The following is a 14,569-nucleotide window of genomic DNA, read 5'->3' as shown; positions in this document are numbered from 1 at the left end:
ACTCTGTTTGCTTGTAGTTAGTAGATACATAAACAGAGAAAAAATTTATTTTTTTATCAATATGTAAAGTATATTATCAAACTTTTTACCTTACCACTGGAAAACTTTTTATTTTAACCTTTATGAAATGATGTACCCAACAAACTGATGACCAGTGTGCATAGAAAAAACAATGTATTTTCTATGTCACTGGTCATCGGTTTGTTGACTATACCCTGGTGTTGTGTGTGGTTCTTTATGAAATGTTTTTTGGCCCTATTTATGAACCATCTTCAGGTTTTTTTCTTTTGTTTTAGAAAAATTCTATTTTTATTTCTTTTAAAATCAAATTTTGGAATAATGAATTTTTTACAATTGATCATACATCTTGGTTGGAAATGTCTCCACATTTCCAATGAATGCATAAATGTTAGGGACATAGAGATATTTCTGACAGCATGAAAATATGCCATCAAAAAAGGAATTTAGAACAAATTAAAATGAAAATAAAATGTAAGCATCTAATTCTGCCAAGATACATGATCAATTGTAAAATTTTGATATTCCAAATTTGATTTTGAAAGCATTAAAAATTGGATTTTTCTGAAATGAAAGAAAACCTGAATAAATAGGATCAAAAAATGTTTCATAAAGGTTAAAATAAGAAGCTTTCCAGATGAAAAATGAAAAATTTGATACTGTAGTGTAAGATGGTAAAGTTTATTGATAATATGAATATACTATATAGCACTGACACTAATTTTTTTAAACCAAATTTTTAAGGAGTTCACTCCTTAAAAGTTTGTTTTCTAGCATGAAAGCTCTTCAGTTTACATTATGGAATTGAATAATATGAATGATAATATGAATATGTTAGTTATATTATCATGCTAAAAGAAATTTCATTAATATATAATTTAATTTGTAAAATTTTTAACATTATTTTAAATGAAAAATATATAATTATAAAAAATTTGATAACATTTTTAATAATACTGCAATTTTAATTCATCATCCAGTGCTATACAAGATTCTAAACTGAGTCTGTTAAATGAATTTGCAAAAATTATTGAATTGATTTCTGTTTTGACATTGCAATATTTATAACACTTTAAAAATCTTAATTTAACAACATTTTATAACTGTTATGTTTATAAACAAATAATAATGCTCATAACTATTAAAATTAAATTGTGTTTGGGATTGTTTTTATGCTGCTTAAAAGGACTGATGTCTCTAACAAACTTTGTTTATTACTTCAATAATCAGTTTTTACTAATTTATTTTATTGTTAATATCGTTCTATTCAAAATTTTACAGTAACGTCTAAAAATTGTTATTTTGAAAAACTGTTATTCCCCAATTAAATCACTTCAAATTATTATGTAGCTGCTGCATAGATGATATGAACAATAACAATGGAATTGTCAAATAATTTTGTGTTATTAAAACTTCAGTTTTAAATAAAACATATTTTAAATTAATTTTAAATGTATCGTTATATAAATGAACAAAAATTATTATTTTAAATTCTTTTCTGATAAAAAATGATAATGTTTGTCATTAAATATATTTCAAAAATTTCTGAAGAATTAATTTATTACTTATTGCATGATTTTAAACACGTGAAAATGAAATTATTATTTTAAAAAAATTGCTTAAAATTTGTATAAAATATATTATATTAATAAATACATAATTAAAAATTGAATAGAAAAAAATTATACAATATAATTTCTACATGAACATTTATGGCTTTTAAGAATGCAAATACTCTAAGCATATCCCCAGAATAAAAATAATCCTATCAATAAATGAATTAGTATTTAAATATGAACATTAGCTTATTTTATATTTATAATTTTTATTGTAAAGCAGTTTTATGATATATTTATATAATTATTGGAAGTGTTTATAATTTGTATATTAAAAATTAGCAGTTAATATTGTACAGAAATTTTGAACTAATTATTGTTTTTCTACAACTTTTTAAATTTTTTTTAAAATGTCAATATTAAATTTCAAAATATGAAAATCAGAAATAATAATAAATAAAATATAACTAATAATAATAATTTTTACAAAATGTCTATAATATTAATTCTAAAAATATTAATAAATTTCTAAATAACTTTTTAAATAAAAAGTTTTTTTATTTTTTAATTTAAGAAGTGGAATTTGATTTTGATTACTTTTTATTTCATAACATTAGAAAATAAATATGTTTAATTTGTAGTTGGGCATGAACTTGGAACATTTTTTCAATTTAAATATATTTAAACTTTGAAAATTAAATTTATGGTAGTTATTATTTGAAAAAAATAACATTTAAAATAGCAATTTATATATAGTTAGGAAGCTTTGATATGTATATAAAGTGAAGAAATTGAACAAAAATATTATTATTTCTTCTTTCTTTCTTTATACGGTGTGTATGTATATATATAGCAAGTGCTATATTAGTGATATTAGTGAAATGCTGGCTGTAAAGGTACGTGTGTGTGTGGGGGGGGGAAGATTTGAAGAGGACTTTATGTTGAAAGCATATAGGATTTTAATCAAAAGACTTGCAGAATTGATTGAGGCATTTATTTATATCAAATCACATAATATTTTTACTCATAGAGCCATGTTGGTTTCATGTGAGTGTCATTGGTGATAAGGCAGACATTCCACCTGAACTCAGTTTCTTGCCAAACTTGAAACAGCATATCTATTGTCACTTCAATAACTGTGATGGTAAGTTGAGTTTTGAACTCAACAAGATTTGCTGTCAAGGACAGACCTAGACATTTAATGAAACCACAGAAAAAATTGACAGGTGTCAAATCTGGAAAATGAGGTGGCCATGTCTCTGCTCAACCAATTCACCATATCTGGATGTGCTGGCAAATTTTTTCATTCCACAGTTAACTGATGATGTCATGGAAGGATGCATGTATTTTCAGCAAGGTGGTGTATCACTGCACTACCATAGTGAGGTTTGGAATTTCCTCAATAAACATTTCTCAGGTCCATGGATTGGTTTGAGAGAAATGATTAGATTATTAATTTCTGAAAATAATGTTCAAGAGGATAAGAATTTTAGATATCATCAATGAAAAAAAATGTAATCATTGTAAATATTGATTGTATAAAGTAAATGAATATTTATATATGATGATTAGAAGTAAATGTTAATGATTTTTGCTTCATTGAGAATCAAAAAATTAATTTTATTAATACAGTAGAACCTCAAAAACTCGGCTCTCGATAACCCGGCACTCCGGATAACTCGGCCACACCCTGGCAGGGCAAAAAAATCCTTAGTTAATTAATTTTCATTATAGACAGCTTTATAAAAGTATAAAAGCTCTCATAAAGTANGATAATGATGCTTATGAGGACAAAGAACACAGATATGTAATTGGTTATCTTGTAATTGTTACAGTACTAAGCTGCACTTTTCTGTAGAATAGTAATTACTAAAAAAAGTTTCATTATTGCATTAGTTGTAAGCAAGTTTTGTATTTCTTTAATTATTAATCTTTTCTAGACACTATAAGTTTTCATTTTTAATTTTAATCTTTTACTAAATGTAGATTTCCAACTTAGTCAGAAACTTCATCTTTATTTTTATTTGAAAGTAAAAATGTTTTTCATAAAGTGTTTGTTTTATAAATTTAGTATTCTATTTGTTAAATCATTTATTTTTGTTTTTATTTTTATAGATTTAACACCAATTCAACAGCAGTTATCTGAGATTAATCATAGATATAGCTTACTTGGTGTTAAATTAAGTGATCGCCATCAAGAAGTTACAGATGTTACTGAAGAGATTAGAATTCATTTAGATATGTTAAAAGCACTTTTGTCTTTCATACAAGCTAAAGAGAAACAAATACCTAAAGATATGTTACCATTGTCTAGAGATTTAGCTGAAAGACAGATGGTAGAACTAAAGGTCAGTAGTAGAAACTTTTTGTGCATTTTTATATTATATATTACTATTGCTCATGTTATTGTTTATTAGATAATCCAAGAAGAAATACAAGAAAAGCAACATGATATGGATCGTGTGAAAAATCAAGCAAATGATCTCTTAAGAAAAAAGCCAAATGCTCTTGGTGCAAACAATTTACAGCAAGAAGTTAATGAACTTGGTAAGAAAATATAAAAGACATAAATTTCATAAATTATTATTTTGTATTTTTACTTTTCTAGAATTCTATCTCATTTAACTGTACAGAATATAAACTGCATTTTGTAAAGTTTGAGAGAATGCAGACTGCAAATTATATTGTTTGGGCTGTAATTTGAAAAAATTGTAGACCTATAAATTCTCACTGTCATTAGTTGTTTGTCTGTCTCTTTTTGTAATCTCAAGAATGGTGTTTGATAGATGTACGAGGGCTGTTCAAAAAGTATCGGACCTTTGGTCGGCAAAAATACATTTATTGATTTTGAGGTACAATACCCTAATCCCCTTCAAAGTAGTTTCCTTGGTAATGTATACACTTCTCCCAGCGTTCCTGCCATTGCTGGAAACACTGCTGGAATGCATCTTTTGGAATGGCCATCAGCCGGTCCATCGCATTCTGCATGATGTCTTCTCTCGACTAAATTCGGGTTCCTTTTAGCGGCATTTTCAGCTTGGGAAATAGCCAAAAGTCATACGGAGCCATGTGGGGAGTGTACGGAGCGTGACGAACCACAGGAGTGTTGTGTTTGGCGATGAAAGTCCGAATCAGATGCGCAGAATGGGTGGATGCGTTATCACAATGGAGCTGGCAAGTTTTGATCGACCACAGATCCGATCGTTTGTGTCGCACAACATCGAAAAGACAACGAAGGATCTCCTGGTAGTACTCCTTTGCGATGGTTTGGTCTCGTGGTGCATACTCACAATACACCACCCCATGAGAGTCGAAAAACTGTCAACATGACCTTGATATTGCTGCGGACTTGCCGCGCTTTTTTTTTTTTTTTTTGCCTCAAGGATCGTCCCCGAAAGCCTGCTGAATCTTGCAAATTGTTTACGCTTGGGTATCGCCAAGCTTTTTGGCAAAATTTGATGTAATATCACTGCTCACGTTGTTTAGTCATTTTCCAACTTAGTGGAATCCAGCGAGAGCTCACTCATAGGCCAACTGCCAACGACTGACGCTTCCTGCAGGCAGGAAAAAATTCAGAGCTGTGCATGACTGTCCCCTCCACAACTCCATCAAAAGAGGCCTGCCGCGCATCATTGGTTTACGTGGAAAAAATAAAAGTCCGATACTTTTTGAACAGACCTTGTAAGTCAAGACCAAATATGGAAAGTTTAGAGACAAGAGGCCCAAATTAACTATATACAAACTTCTAGTTTAGACCAGAAGTCTCTCATGAATTCATTCAAAAATTTTCCCTGGAATGGAGTTACATAGATTACTGCATGACTGTTGTTATCAGGAAAAGTATGATGTATAGGGGCAAGACACTACTAATTTAAGATGGAGAGCATATATTTCTAATTAAATAAATTAAGAATATAATTAAAAATTTGCAGCCTAGCATTGTGACAATGTCACAATAAATAATTGCTCATTCTAAATTAACTCTTTAAATATTCATATACATTTTAAAAATAATGAAATTAAATATAAAAAAAATTATATTTATTTCAGATTAAGAAAATACAAATTAAAAATAATATATAAATTTTGAATATAAGATTATAAAAGAAAGTGTAATGGAAATTTTTGAGTANAATAATTTAATATAATAATATAATAATTATAAATGTATATGTATATATTAAATTTTTTATTAATAGATAATAATATTTTTCTAGGATCAAAATGGTCACAGATTCAGTCACTCATCAAAAACAAATTAAACTTTTTACAAGAATTAAAGGAATTTCAGGAAACAAATGATTTACTTATTAATTGGTTATCACAGAAAGAAAAAATGTTTCACGTTTTAGGACCAATTGCATCAGATCCCCGAATGGTAACTTCACAAATGCAGCAAGTTCAAGTAAGAATATTTTGAACTATTGTTAAACTAAAAATAAGAGCTATTTTGTACTTAATGATACTAATTTTTTTTCTCTTAATTAATAAAAATTTCTCTGACTACACTGTTTCTAACTAAATTTGGAAAAGTCTTTCAAACTATTCTACACAGTTTTAATTGCATAAAATTGTTATAACTCTTTACACTTTGGAAAGTATCAGATATAAACATATACATAACATATGTTTTTTTCATAATGTTTATCTGGTATCATATCTAAATTTTTTCTTTAATAGAAAAAACATTCAAGAAACAATTATTTTGTTTATGTGTTTATCAAAAAAATTTGATAATGTGGTCTAATAATGTACAGTACATAATAATAATACTTTAGAAGCAATAAAGGAAGCTTTTATTGCTTCTAAAGTATTTTTACAAACATCTTTTATATATGTGAAATTGAATAGAAAATATAGTGTGTTTTATTTTAAATTAGTTGCTTTTTAATATGTACTCTACATTCTTTAATTTAATTTTATTCTTTTTATTTAAAATGTTCATGATTTTATAAATAAGAATTCATATAACATTGTGTAATAAAATATTTAGAAATTAAATTTATCTTCAATATAATGAACATATTTTGATTTATTATAAAAAAGTACATTTATGTAATATTTTGTATAAGTTTGTTTAAAATAAATAAGTTTCATATATTATTTAAACATTGACTTATATTCTCTTAGGTTATGAGAGATGAATTCATTTCACAACAGCCATTATTAAATAGATTTAAGAAATCTGGCCAAAATATTCTTAAATCTATTGATAGCATTTCTCCTGGTTATAAAAAAATTAAAGAACAAATGGATAGTGTCCAAAGTCAGTGGGATGATTTAATTAATCGTCTCAATAACAGAGAGAGGAGCTTAGATGCAGCAAGTGGTGCAACTAAAAATTTCCATGATAATTTGAATAAATTACAAGATAGTCTACAACAAATTAGTGATAAATTTGATATGTTATCAGAAACTGGGTCAGATTCAGGAGAACAACTAGAAAAGTTAAAGGTCAGACTATTTACAGAATAAATGATATAATGTTGTTAAAAGAATTACAGTGCTAATGTTACTTTTATCTGCAGAATCTAGAAGATGATCTAGATAAACAACGACCATTGCTTGCAGATGCAGAAAGTGTATGTGAACAATTATGTGACATATTAAGTGATTCTGCATCCAAAAATGAAATTACAACCAAATTGAATTCATTAGAAAAGCAGTATAATAATTTAAGTAGAAAAATCAGTAAGTTTTATATTTATTATAATTTATAATTATTAAGATGTAATCTAAGAAAATTCTACTATTTTTCACAAGCTAATCGAAAAGCTGAGTTAGAATCATCATTGAGGGAAGACAAAGAATTTTTTATTTCTTGTGATCATATCCAAGTTTGGTTAAAGGAAAGAGAAAATATATTAAATCAGAATTTTCAAATATCTGCTGATGAAACAATTTTGAAACATCAAGTGCAGGAATTTGAGGTAAAAAAAAATTGCTGATATTATTTAATAATATATTTAAATCTATACAGTTTGCTTTATAAAATAAAAGGAAAGAAAAATTAAAATTAACAGAAATTTTGATTGTTATTAGATGAAAATATGCTTAAATTTATATTAAAGAAAAGTAATTTTTATTTTCTTATTTTCTAAATGCATTTTGAAATTTATAAATATAGTGTTGTATTTAAGTACAAATTTTAATATAATTTATTTTAAATCCAATCTTTTGATATTTCCTTATTAATTATAAACATAAATAAAAATAAATACTATTGAAATGTATTAGAATGAGAATTATGATCAGACTACTAACATACATTTATATATTAAATTAAATATATATAAATAATAGTCAGATTAATTTAGGATATTGGTTAATTAGTTTTTGAGAATATTCTTAATTTAAAACTTAAATTTATACTATCTTAAAATTAATGTTTATATATATCAAAGTAAATTATATGGAGTGATTAAAAAGTAACTTTATGAGGTCCACAGTTCAAAAACCAATTGGATCTGGAGAGAATCATTGGGGTTTAGATCATATTTAAAAACCAAAGCACTATTAAATGTAACTCCAATATAGTTAGTTAGTAATGATCCAGATTGACAACATGAATGGTTAGAATAATGCACAAGTCATGACATAGCATTTTCAAATGATGACAAGGTTAGAAAAATAATCTCATGAAGAAGTCTTAGCAGTCATTTAATTTTTGTGGGTCAAAAAGATATATGTATTTACTCTCAAACTATGTTAGTGTATTCTTTATACCACATGTAAATACCATGTTTTAAGTTTTATATTAAAAATATTTGTCAGTGTTATTGGCTTTGTAAAGATACTTCTTGATTTTCTTACACAAAATTGATACTTTATTAATATTAAAAATATATTGTATGTGTTATTCTTGTATGCAGCTAAAATTATATGATAATATAATGAGTGCATCATCAGTACTATTCTAGAACCTAGTCTTGTATTTATTTATTCTAGAAATTCCAGAATTCTGAATACTTAACTAGCCCAGAATTCTCTGCATATGGTTTAAGAACATATAATGTATCAAAATAATGTAAAAATATTTCTGAAATTTCTACTTTTTTCTAGATTACTTATAAAGAGGTGTTGAATAAAGAACATGAAGTTCACTTAATGTTAAGTAGAGGAGCAGACATGATGAATAAAATGAATCGTAAATCTGATACTTTACAATTACAAAATAAACTTGATTCAATTAAGCGTCAATGGGATAAAATTAGAAAATCAGCTACTGATAGGTATGTTATNTTAAATATATATAAATAATAGTCAGATTAATTTAGGATATTGGTTAATTAGTTTTTGAGAATATTCTTAATTTAAAACTTAAATTTATACTATCTTAAAATTAATGTTTATATATATCAAAGTAAATTATATGGAGTGATTAAAAAGTAACTTTATGAGGTCCACAGTTCAAAAACCAATTGGATCTGGAGAGAATCATTGGGGTTTAGATCATATTTAAAAACCAAAGCACTATTAAATGTAACTCTAATATAGTTAGTTAGTAATGATCCAGATTGACAACATGAATGGTTAGAATAATGCACAAGTCATGACATAGCATTTTCAAATGATGACAAGGTTAGAAAAATAATCTCATGAAGAAGTCTTAGCAGTCATTTAATTTTTGTGGGTCAAAAAGATATATGTATTTACTCTCAAACTATGTTAGTGTATTCTTTATACCACATGTAAATACCATGTTTTAAGTTTTATATTAAAAATATTTGTCAGTGTTATTGGCTTTGTAAAGATACTTCTTGATTTTCTTACACAAAATTGATACTTTATTAATATTAAAAATATATTGTATGTGTTATTCTTGTATGCAGCTAAAATTATATGATAATATAATGAGTGCATCATCAGTACTATTCTAGAACCTAGTCTTGTATTTATTTATTCTAGAAATTCCAGAATTCTGAATACTTAACTAGCCCAGAATTCTCTGCATATGGTTTAAGAACATATAATGTATCAAAATAATGTAAAAATATTTCTGAAATTTCTACTTTTTTCTAGATTACTTATAAAGAGGTGTTGAATAAAGAACATGAAGTTCACTTAATGTTAAGTAGAGGAGCAGACATGATGAATAAAATGAATCGTAAATCTGATACTTTACAATTACAAAATAAACTTGATTCAATTAAGCGTCAATGGGATAAAATTAGAAAATCAGCTACTGATAGGTATGTTGTTTAAATAATTTAATTTACAATCATTTTTAAACTTTATTTGTTTTGTAGTTTTAAAAAATGAATATAGTTTATTTCATTAATTTATAGAAAAAAGTTATTTTATGGGTTAAAAAGTAGATAAATGTATTTATTATTTTATAAAGAATTTACATAACTGGAAAAAATATATAAAATATAATTATAATTACTATGTGACTAGTTAAATATATTTTCAGTTCATGTTAAAAATTAAATAGTTCAAATCATCAAATAATATTGCATTTAAATCTACCAAACATAGCAAATGAAATAAATGTTTTAATAGATTAAAAATATATTTTAAAAAAATATAGTTTAGGTTACATTTATAGCTATTTTTATTCCATTTATTAGTAATTTTTTTTAAATTTAATTTTTATCAAAATTTTTATATTAGCAGAATACAAAATTTATTATCTATATCAGTATGATATTTATGGTAATGTATTAAAGAAACAAGTTCTAAATTATTATTTACCAATAAATTTTGATAGATTTTTGCATTTTATTTTGAGTTTATTTAATTGGAAGTGTCCAAATGATAGCCAAAATATGAGTGAACCATTTCCAAATTGGAATCTGTTGCTTTCAGAAGATAATTGCTAATTTCTAATTTTTATTTTCATGTATATTTCTACCAAAATTTAACCTGAAAAATATAATAATTGTAGCATAACAAATATATCCAGTTATTTTTTTATTCATTGGATACTAGATATAGATGATTCTATCCAACTTAATGTATCAAAATGTATTGAACAGAACAAGTTTTCTGACTTGTTTCTGTTTAAGTTTGACGTATAGAATTAACTCTTTACTAACTTTGTGAAATGAATATATACATTTTACTCAGAAAAAATATTTTTATTTTGTCTTTATTATCATTATTAATATCAAATTCAAATTCAGCATGTTATTTCATATATTCTCATTTTTATAGAGACCTATATTATTGAAATTACAATAATTTAAAAAAATTTTAATGTTTCTAATGATATAGAATTAGTTACTATTCTGCTATAATCTATTTGTAAAGTTGTAATAATGCTGATAATTCAGAAATTAATATTATATTGGTATTACATGAATGGAATAATATGCAATTTTATTTTTTCACATGAGTAAAAAAATGAGACTGAAATGCAGATTGTGGAAAAAACTTATCAATAAAATTATAACAATAATTATAGAAAGATAAAATTATTTTATTTTGTAATTTTAAAATACTAAACTATTATTGAATGTAGTTCTTTACCGTATTTTATGGACTATAAGATGCTACGGACTTTAAGACGCACCTTAATTTTTAAGCAATTTTTTAAAAAAATAACATTTTTACCATTTTTACTGCCTAAATTCAATCCTTTTATACGGATTGAAGCAAATGCTGATCCACCAATCAACGCTTAGTAGCGCTATCAGACGTCCGCTGATCGTACTATAGTCGCACGATGATCGCTGGCCAATCTGTGGTCGTGGATTCAGAATCACCAGTCGTCTTGTGATCTGAGTTTCTATGGCAACAACCGTTGCTCGTTTGAAAAGAGAAAAAGCGTAGGAATCGTACGTCCACACGATTATATCCCGACAACCCGCAACTCATGTTCGTTGCATTGGTGCACTGCTGCTGCCAGTTGAATTCAATGTTGCCAGATAGAGATAGGCTTCTTGCGACATCAAATATATGGCATTTTTAAGACGTGGGAATTTTAAATCAAACACTGGACATTTTTATATTAATTTAGAGTATAAGACACACCTGAATTTTGGAGGCAATTTTTCAAAGAAAAAAAAGTGCATCTTATAGTCTGTAAAATACAGTATAAGTAAAAATAATAAATACAACTAACCTGATAGTTATTACAAATACCAAACAAACAGCCAGATTCTTTATTGGGCTGTAAGGCCAATAAAAAATCAGGCTAAATAATTACAAGAGATGATGGGTGGCCCTGGGTCTCCTTCAAATTTGCTAAGGAGGCTTAGGCCCACCATCTCTTGTAATTATTTATAGCCTTATAGTCAATAAAGAATACAGCTGTTTGTTTTGGTATTTAAAAATAAATGAAATGCCATTGTTACACTTTTGACACAAAATATTATTTCATGTCAAAAGTGTAACAAATTTCATCTACAAATGCAGATGTTGGCTGAATTTTGCAAATTTGAATGAGATAAAGACTGTGTAAAGGAAAAGTAGTTGCAGATAATATTCATTCATTATTCATATAATGGATAACATCACATGTTCATCTGTGATGTTATTTATTATTTCATTTTTTAGACTGTTTCTCAAAATGATTTTATTATAAACAAATGGAAACTGTTTACATCCAAACAGTTTTAATCTGCTGTTCAATATTCATATTTTGATATTTTTATAAATAATTTCATATATGGTATGGAAATTTTGGTCTCTCTACTTCTAGAATAAAGTTGTGTATGGTACTATTTCAATTTTTCACACATTTTAATTTTTTCACCAATTTAACCTGTATATTTAATATAGATAATTATAATAATAAATTTGAGATATATTTACTTTATATGAATTTTAACTAAAGTATTTATCATAATTTTTAGGCATACCAGACTTCAACATTGTTCTGAAAACTGCAGAAAATATTATGCTGCTTTAAAAGTATTTATTCCATGGTTACAGCAAAGTGAAGACAAACTCAACTCTTTAAAGCCAATTAGTTTTAAACGTGTTGAACTTGATAAGCAAATTAAAGAAATTCAGGTAAAAATTAGTCAAACTTTAGTTTATATATATAATTATAACTAGAAAATTCACACACATAAGTGTTTCCAAATAGCGAAACCATCGACAAAGCATGTTTGTAAAACGCAGGATATTTATCCTTGTCCAAATACGTTTCATAGAACTCTTCTAAACCTTTTTAACTCTTCTAATGTTCATTTGGTGATATGTACAATAAAGTTAACATTTATGTTCATTTGAACTAGCTCTGTGGGCCACAACACGACTCCCGGAGAACTGCATGCGGCCCGCGGGCCTCATGTTGCCACCCCTGGTTTAAACCATAAGTGCATTAATAATATAATAATTAAATTATGCAAACAATATAAAATTAAATATTTTTAATTTGAACACCAGAAAACATATATATATATTCTTTTATTTTGTATTTTTAAAGCTTATATATATAAACTTTGAATACTTAAAAATTCAAATTAACTGTATTTTAAATTTCAAGACAAATAGCACCAAATGTAAATCCCCTTAGAAACTGGATGCATTTAATATTAAAACTTCAAAACAAACCTTAAATTTAGTATTGAATAAACATAATTTATTGACAGAACATTTTCTACTTTTTTTAAAGATAGAAAGACTTTTTTTGGAGTTTTAATAACAGCAAGTTTGATTTATTTGATAATTGTAGTTATTAAATGTTATTAGTTAGTTAATAACATTTAATAACTATATTATTTATATAAAATGTGTATCTAAGAATCACTATATTGTAAAATTACAAAGTTTAATAACTGTTAAATAATTAAAACTTTTTGAAGAATAAGTATTAATATAACTTTTTTCATTTAGGCTTTTAAAAATGATATATCAAAACATAGTCAAGAATTTGATAGTCTTTATCACTTGGGAGAATCAGTAATTTCCTGCTGTGATATTGACAAAGAACCTGTACGTGAAGGAATTAATCAAATTAAAAAGAGATGGGACAGAATGAATCAGGGTAAAAGTTTGGACTTATAAAACTGTTTATTAAAAATTTTACATTATTAAGATAATGCTTATTACAGGAATATATGAAAGAGCTCAATCATTAGATGATATTTCTCAGAATTTAGTAGATTATCAGGATAAGGCACGAGATGTCCAACATGCCTTACAACGATTAGAAGACAAACTGGCTTCTCATGATGGATTAGGAGATGCTTCTAGAGATCCTAAGTTATTGGACAGAATAAAAGTAATTTCTAATTGTTATATAGTATTTAAAAAGTCTTATTTTAATGTAGTTCTAAGTTAATTGAGGCTTTACTTATGCATCACTACTTCAGTATATGTTTCTTAAAAAACTGATGATAGATATTTTTAACTTGGTAACAAATTTCTATAAGTATGCTTTTTAAAACAAATGTTATGTTTTTTTCTTTCAAATACTTTTTAAATGAAGAAAGTTTAACTATATCTAAATTAAACTCTTGTTATTTGAAATTCTATAATGTTCTATGGTATAAATTACCATAATACATTAAAGTATGTGTGTGATTATTTTTTACTGCTGAAAGTTAGGACTGTACATAACTTTTTATCATGAAAATCTTGATTTCTAATTTTAAAATTCTTTATTGGACTGCTGTAGTTTTTAAATTGTAGTTTTTTCTATCCTTTGTTAATCTCAAGAACAGTTAGATATACAAAAATAGAGATCTGATATGGAAAGCATAGGAGCTGTAGGCCCAGCTAACTACATATGAACTTCTGGTCCAAACTGAAAGTCAAGTGATATTTTTAAAATTAAAAGATGATTAAAAATTGCAGCTGGCATTGTGACAATGAATAATTGCTCATAATATATACAATACCTTCTAAATGCTATAATCAGAATGGATATTAGTTGTTTGTAGTGTGAAGCAGGTTATCAAAATTTTGTGTATATTAATGTACATTTGTTCAGTTGTGACACAAGTTAAACAAACTTTCATTATTATAATATATAATTATATATTTTTATCATAAGTAGTTTTAAATGTTCATTAAAAACAAATAACAAGATCATTAAT

At 25.9% G+C, this 14,569-nt stretch overlaps 1 protein-coding gene across 1 annotated transcript in view; it reads left to right on the top strand.

Moving 5' to 3' along the window:
* LOC111624135 (microtubule-actin cross-linking factor 1-like) overlaps window positions 1–14,569 on the top strand; it is a 126,278-nt gene that overhangs the window by 62,123 nt on the left and 49,586 nt on the right. Inside the window, exons 37-48 of the mRNA XM_023366930.1 lie at window positions 3,690–3,922; window positions 3,992–4,121; window positions 5,792–5,979; window positions 6,705–7,028; window positions 7,103–7,265; window positions 7,338–7,504; window positions 8,637–8,806; window positions 8,852–8,858; window positions 9,597–9,766; window positions 12,377–12,536; window positions 13,365–13,515; window positions 13,583–13,752. Coding sequence (XP_023222698.1) covers window positions 3,690–3,922; window positions 3,992–4,121; window positions 5,792–5,979; window positions 6,705–7,028; window positions 7,103–7,265; window positions 7,338–7,504; window positions 8,637–8,806; window positions 8,852–8,858; window positions 9,597–9,766; window positions 12,377–12,536; window positions 13,365–13,515; window positions 13,583–13,752 — 2,033 coding nt within the window. The remainder of the gene's footprint in view (window positions 1–3,689; window positions 3,923–3,991; window positions 4,122–5,791; window positions 5,980–6,704; window positions 7,029–7,102; window positions 7,266–7,337; window positions 7,505–8,636; window positions 8,807–8,851; window positions 8,859–9,596; window positions 9,767–12,376; window positions 12,537–13,364; window positions 13,516–13,582; window positions 13,753–14,569) is intronic.

The sequence above is a fragment of the Centruroides sculpturatus genome, unplaced genomic scaffold, assembly GCF_000671375.1.
Source record: "Centruroides sculpturatus isolate CEXI.00-Female unplaced genomic scaffold, Cexi_2.0 scaffold214, whole genome shotgun sequence".
NCBI classification, from domain to species: domain Eukaryota; kingdom Metazoa; phylum Arthropoda; class Arachnida; order Scorpiones; family Buthidae; genus Centruroides; species Centruroides sculpturatus.
The sequence above is the reverse complement of the archived record's forward strand: the minus strand, read 5'-3'. Positions and strand labels throughout refer to the sequence as shown.